Source organism: Carassius gibelio, chromosome A3 (genome assembly GCF_023724105.1).
Source record: "Carassius gibelio isolate Cgi1373 ecotype wild population from Czech Republic chromosome A3, carGib1.2-hapl.c, whole genome shotgun sequence".
In the NCBI taxonomy this organism is placed as follows: Eukaryota; Metazoa; Chordata; class Actinopteri; order Cypriniformes; family Cyprinidae; genus Carassius; species Carassius gibelio.
The window spans coordinates 13,087,638-13,094,298 of record NC_068373.1 but is presented as its reverse complement, the minus strand read 5'-3'; the positions used below and the strand labels follow the sequence as shown (position 1 = coordinate 13,094,298).

Here is a 6,661-nt window from a genome sequence, read left to right as displayed (position 1 = left end):
CCTGAAGCACTGCTGTGAAAAGCATTAGATACCTTTATTTTAAGAGTGTAGAAATGTGGTTTCCTTATTTAGTCTACTATTCTGTATCAAACTGGCAGCTACAGAACCTTTCTTATAAAATATAAGACTTAAAAAAAGTGTCTAAGCAGTAAAACAAAGTAAAAGCCTTTATTTGCCTTATGCATGTTTTATCTCTCCATGGCCAAGCACCAGAGTCTGATTTAACTTTTTGAGATATCTCCGCTCAAATGATCATCTGAGTCTGATGGTTCCTGAAAAGTAAAGGTTATAGAGCTTTTTCAGCTAGACTCTCGAATGAGCTTCTGTTGTCTTTAAGAACAGGGCTGCATTTCCCAAAAGGATCATAAGCCTAAGTTTGACCGTAGAGAACCATTGTTACCAGTGGAGCTATGATCAACTTAGGTTTACAATGCTTTTGGGAAATGCAGCTCAGGACAGGCATTGAGCTCAAATGGTAGAGTATGGATTTGAGAAAAGAAGTTAAGTCTTAGGGGAAAATTCTGTCATCATTTACTCATTCTCATGTTGTTACAAACCCACAAGACCTCAGATCAACTTTGAAACACAAATAAAGATATTTTTATGAAAAAAAGAGATTTCCATCCCTCTATTAAAAGTGCTCAATGCATGTGCATTGCTCAGGGTTGTGTGAATAAAAGCCTAAATCAAATCAGTCCATCATATAAAGCAAACATGTCTCTTTAGAAAACTTTGATTTAAACCTCTCAGTTAATACAGATTAATTTGCTGATCTCTTTATGATGTTTTTGAAGCATCATTGTGTAACACATTTTCAATGGAGAGACCGATATCTCTCAGGTTTCATAAAAAAATATTCACAATTTTCACTTTTGGCACATTTATCATGTAGCAGGGAATTGCTATTATCACCCGTGGCACATAGCTGTTCTGATATTCAGTATTCAGTAATTGCACTCTGTGATACTTAAATATTCAATTCAAATATTCTGTGGGAGTGTTTGGCCTTCTGAGCATAGGAGGACATGAGAAAATCAATGATATCGGAGTACATTAAACATCTGAATTCTCTGAATAAGGTACACTGGTTGGTATGAAATACGTTTCTAGAAAATGCATTGTTCAACAAAGGTATATTGTAAGTCTTTACATAAAACTGTAGTTTATTCAAACTCTAAATCATGCGGCACGTCTTAGATAAATATTTGTCTTGTAGGTACCTATAAAAGTATTTTGAGCACAAGTGTAAAACAGGAAACAAACATTAACATCCTGTGTGTGAAGACTTCTGTCTGTAAAGTCTTAAAATAGTAAATACTATTATTTCCACACTTTGACTTCTCTATTTAATGTGTTTCTTTCTTCTCTTCTCATATGCAGTACTCATGCAGCAGGAATATAGATATTAACAACAGAATCACTCATCCGTGTCTATACTGTACTCCTGCAGTGAAGGTAATGTCTGCCTCAAAGCTCTCCAAATTCATTTAAATTCACATTGAAGCTTGTATTGTCACATTTTTGACCAAAGCTGCTTCTACTCAATTACAAGCATTTCTTTATGTTTAAGTCGCATAACTTTGTACACAAAGAGAAAGAAATAAGTTGAAAAAGAAAATGACAAAGAAGAGGGGATGAGAAAATAAATGGTTTAAATTATTTAAAAATATATGTTAGAATAACTATAATTAATGTATTACTTGCATTAAACTCAATATAAACATTAAGTCACTTTCTCTTCCTTGCTCTAACATAAGCTTTTTTAACAAAATACAAAAAGCACTGTTGCCCTCTAGCGGACACTAAAATGCATGTTTGACCTCTGAAGTGTGCTTCACAACAGATGAAGAAAAGAGTATTCTGTATAACATTATAAAATCACTTTAGACGAGTCTACAAATTATTATAATGGATCACTATAATAATGAGAGACATTAGTCTGTATTTTGATTTAGTATAAATGAATAATCTTTATTGATTGTTTTATCCATTCACCACTTGTGTAACAAGGGTGTTCCTTCTGCCACATACAATAACAAAACATTCAAACTGAAAAACAACACAGTCGTTCTTGCAGAGGGTGAGACTGATGTCAATCATCCAGCACTCGCCACTCACGGATGCACGATTTAATTTAGCTTTGCAAGGTATTTAGGTCAATTTCTGTGTATGGACAATTAAACTGAAATGGCTTAAGTCTTTCCAACAATATTAACATTTAGTGAAGGAAAGCGTTTCCAAATACAAAAAAATATGCACCTGAGCACATTTACATACACAGAGACTCTTCCCCTTGGTTCCCCTTCACTCATTCCAACTGCTGAAAGCACCTTGTGGAGGTCCATACTTTAAATAGAGTAAGACAACTCTCGGACTAAAGAGAAAAAAAACACAAGGTATCTTTGTCTCTTAAAAATCTTCCTATAGGCTGACTAGATAGTTTCATGGGTATTACAGACATCATCATTTCCGAAAGTAGCCAAACTTAGAGCAGAAGAAGTGAAGTGTGTGTGTCTTGTTTCCCTATCACTGTGGTATCTGAAAGAGCACTCCCTGTCCAGACGGGAGGTAGGTAACACTGCGAGAGCGGCTGAGCTGGAAGGCGATGTCCTCCGCTGCCTCCAGCTTCCTCAGCTCCACCAGGCCATCACCAGCTTCTTGCAGAGAGTTAGCGATCAACAGCGCAGCCTGGGAGTCTCCTTCAGCTGAAATAATGGCTGCCTGCTTCTGCTGCTCTGCCTGGGACACACATACAGAGAGAATGTTAAATCACCTGTTGCTTATGGACATATAAAACAGTATTTCTCAAGTTTATATGTAAAGGGGGAAAAAACCCATTATATTATGGCCACATCCACACAAAGCCAGAGTTTTCCCTATCCAATCCTCTTTTCGTTCTTTTTTTAAATTACTTTTTAAATGTATAATTTATTTCTACAAAATTGAAAATTATAATTATTATATAAAATTAAACATACAATTAAAGCTGCAGTAGGTAACTCTTGTAAAATATATATTTTTTACATATTTGTTAAACCTGTCATTATGTCCTGACAGTAGAATATGAGACAGATAATCTGTGAAAAAATCAAGCTCCTCTGGCTCCTCCCAGTGCTCCTATTGCCATTTGCAGGAATACATCGATCCCGGTAAGAAACAACCAATCAGAGCTGCGGTCCGTAACTTTGTTTGTGTTCAAAATGTAGAAAAATGTATATAATAAGCGAGTACACCATGAATTCATTTTCCAAACCGTGTTTTTAGCTTGTCCTGAATCACTAGGGTGCACCTATAATAAGTGTTTATATTCGGACTATTTTAGATTGCTTCGGGGGCACCGCGGCGGAGTAACCCAGTACCTTTGTGATTCTTCATAGACATAAACAGAGAGAAGTAGTTCCGGCTACAATGTTCTTCCGCAAGACGCAAGCAGTTCTGTTTATTAACCGCTAGAGCGTCAAAAGTTACCTAATAATAGTGTTCAAAAGTTTTTTTTTTATTTTATTTCAGAAACATAACATTCAACAAGGAAGCATTGAACTGATCAAAATTGACATTTATAATGTTACAAAAGATCTTAGAAAGAAGAACTTTCTATTCAAAGAATCCTGGAAAAAACTTTTTTTTTTACATTGACGATAATAATACATGAGCACAACATCAGCATATTAGAATGATTTCTGAAGGATCATGTGAAGTAGTGGCTGCTCAAAAAGTATTTTGATAACTGATTTGAAATGTTCCACCATGCAAAATGCACATTTTATTTAGTAGATGCTTTTGGTATTTGATTGTGTGCATCACTTACAACAATAAGAGTCAGATTATTATTCTTACAGTTCCACTTAAACCATATAAATACTGCTGTAATGAATAGGTTTGTTATCAAACTGAGAGTGACTCTGTTTTAATTAATCATTATACTCTCATTTGGGGAATGTTCGCTTTGGCAATATTACATTTTGAGGCTTTCTTACCTTCTCTACAACAAATCTGGCTCTCTCAGCCTCCTGCTGTGCAACCTGCTTCATCTCGACAGCCTCTGTGAACTCCTTGCCAAACGTCAGATGTGTCTGAGGGGAGGGATAATACTACAGTGAGGCACGAAGGTGGAGAATAAACAGAAAGAGAGAAAAGCAGAAGCCTTTACCAGGGAGACGTCATCGAGAATGAGGCCGAAGGTGGATGCTCTTTCTGTCAGATCCTCACTGACCTGCCTGGACACCAGCTCTCTCTGAGTGATCAGCTCACCCGCATCAAAACGGGCCTGCCGAAAAAGCAAAATAAAACTGCATTGAATCCATTTAAGTTTTCCGTTTCATTTCCTGTCCTATATATGTTGCCCAACACCCAGCCCTGTATACACTTAGTGGAAACTAGAGATTATGATTTATAAAGTTTGAAATATGGATATTTTTCATACACAAACACATTGATTCACTTCAGAAGGCCTTTATTAACCCCCAGAGCCGTAAGAAGAACTTTTTATGATGGATGGACACACTTCATTAGAATCTCAACAGCCATTCACTGCCTAGGAAGACTTGAGGCTGAGTAAATCATGGGGCCATTTGCATTTTCGGGTGAACTATCCTTTTAAAAGGAGCTTGTATATGAAACTAAAACAAACAAAAAAAATCTATTCTTTTAACAAATTTACCATCAATATGATGATGCATAAATTGCATCCGACAGGTTTACTTACTGACATGTCCCCAAATCTTTGTGGTGGTGTTCATGTGCATTAAACTAATAAATACGATATATTTGTCATGACTTGAATGCACCATCATTATGGTCAACGTAAGTTGCAATGCTTAATTTTTTTGTTAAAAACGTTAAACAATTTTGTTCGAGATTATTTGAAAAGAAAGTTCAAGAGAACAACATTTATTTGAAATACCCATATTTTGTCACATTATACATTTTACAGTTTAATCGTTCCTTGCTGAATAAAAACAAACACAAATTCTTACTAGCCCTTTGAAGGACAGTTAGCATGTTTTCATAGCGTTGTGTGTGATACTCACCACTACAGCCTTCAGGACCTCGGTGGTGATGGAGGGCAGCACTCTCTCATCATAGTCCTCTCCGATGCTGGTGAAAATCCGTGGCAGCTGTGTAGCAACTGGTCGGAAAAGGATTCGCAGCGTGATGTTGACATTCTGCAAATCTGAGAGGGTCAAAGACAGACCATTATGCAGTTTTATTAGTAAAGTTTTATTAGCAAAGGCAATAGAATGAGCATATTGGAATGCAGAGAGAGACAGAGTGATAAAGACATTAAAGAATAAATGAAGAACAGACAGAAAAAGTAAGAGAAACAAAAACTGAGGAATGACGTACCTTTGCTACCAGTGATGACAGGCACATTGCGTGGTCGAGACCTGCAGTCGAAGATGATTGGCTTTTGCACCCAGGGAATTAGAAAGTGTGTGCCCTCCCCAACAACAGCATCCTGAACACCTCGAAACCTGTCGAAGATGACTGCCCTGTGTCCTGCATCCACTGCATTGAAAACACACACAGACTGAGACAACAAGCTCTTCAAACCTGGCAAATAAACACCTGACTACTACATATAATAACTTAGTAAACTTAAAACAGTTAAACCCCTTTTTTATAAGGTACATTACAAATTAATGCAGCACTGAACTTACCATTGAAAAGTGCAGAGTTTACTACACCTCCTCCTATGGCCAAGGCCAATCCCAGCTTTCCAATGGACTCAAAGAGCTTTGCCATGGCAGCAATGTGACAGTCCTGGTGAAAGAAGTGTATATTCATCTTAAGCATTTCATTATGGCCTCACTCATGAATGTAAAATCCCAAAACTAAATCACTGCGCTCAGTTAGCCTCGACTCTTCAGCAGTAACGCTGCATGAAACCTAAAAATTAAGAGTTCTTACAATAATCCTGTTTATTTAATTAGCCTGCTACACGCTAATACTGCAACTAACATGCAATCAAGTCCCGCTGCTTTCCCATTAAGACGCGCTAATCATGCTTGTTTCTCTTCCAATACGCCACATTATTATTATTAATGGCCTTTATGTAAAGTAAATAAACACCAAATCCATGTTAAAATACCGTTAGCCTTTAACAACGTGATCACTCACCCACTGCGCTGATAGATCACACCGATCACAGTGACCTCCACCGGAGCCTGGGTAAGAAACACATGAGAAGGGGACGTCTGAGCATGCGCAGGAACCTTCAACACAGGCTTCTCTGATTGGAGAGAGGGACACAGAAGGGAACGCCCATGTGAGTACCGATATCTTTTATTGGTTTACGTCGGCTCGTCGCTTTAGAATGAGCCCTGGGCTCAAACAGAGGCTGTGTTCGAAATCGCATACTTGCTTACTGCTTACTGCCCAGTACACAGTTCATAGTGCTTGCTGTTTTTTTAAAGGAGTCGTATCAATGCTTTTTCACTTTTTCAACTTTATTTAGTCTGTAATGTTGCTGTTTGAGCATTAAAAAGATCTGCAAAGTTACAAAGCTCAAAGTCCACTTCAGAAGGATTTTTTTTTTTATTTAAAAGAAATTTGGACTACAACGCATAGGACTATTTTCTGGGATTTGTGATTAGAGCCCTGCACGGGCCTAAGTTGATTTAGAAAAACATTTGGAGCAGTTTTTGTCTGTTAAATATAG

General features: G+C 37.3%; 1 protein-coding gene across 1 annotated transcript; it reads right to left on the bottom strand.

Moving 5' to 3' along the window:
- Nucleotides 1–1,944: 1,944 nt before the first annotated feature.
- Nucleotides 1,945–6,262, bottom strand: LOC127947441 (prohibitin 1). The gene is made up of 7 exons (XM_052544564.1): nucleotides 6,121–6,262; nucleotides 5,661–5,763; nucleotides 5,347–5,508; nucleotides 5,031–5,173; nucleotides 4,151–4,267; nucleotides 3,978–4,073; nucleotides 1,945–2,739 (listed from the first exon to the last, which is right to left on the bottom strand). Exons 2-7 carry the CDS (start codon nucleotides 5,743–5,745, stop codon nucleotides 2,527–2,529), a joined length of 816 nt encoding a protein of 271 aa, XP_052400524.1. The 5' UTR covers nucleotides 5,746–5,763; nucleotides 6,121–6,262; the 3' UTR covers nucleotides 1,945–2,526.
- Nucleotides 6,263–6,661: the final 399 nt, after the last annotated feature.

Coding starts and splice junctions, on each gene's coding strand:
- LOC127947441 (XM_052544564.1), bottom strand. CDS start 5,745: ATGGCAAAGCTCTTTGAGTCCATTGGAAAGCTGGGATTGGCCTTGGCC. Junction 5,174..5,346: donor TGTCATCACTGGTAGCAAAG/GTACGTCATTCC, acceptor TGACCCTCTCAG/ATTTGCAGAATGTCAACATC. Junction 4,074..4,150: donor TTCTCGATGACGTCTCCCTG/GTAAAGGCTTCT, acceptor CCCTCCCCTCAG/ACACATCTGACGTTTGGCAA.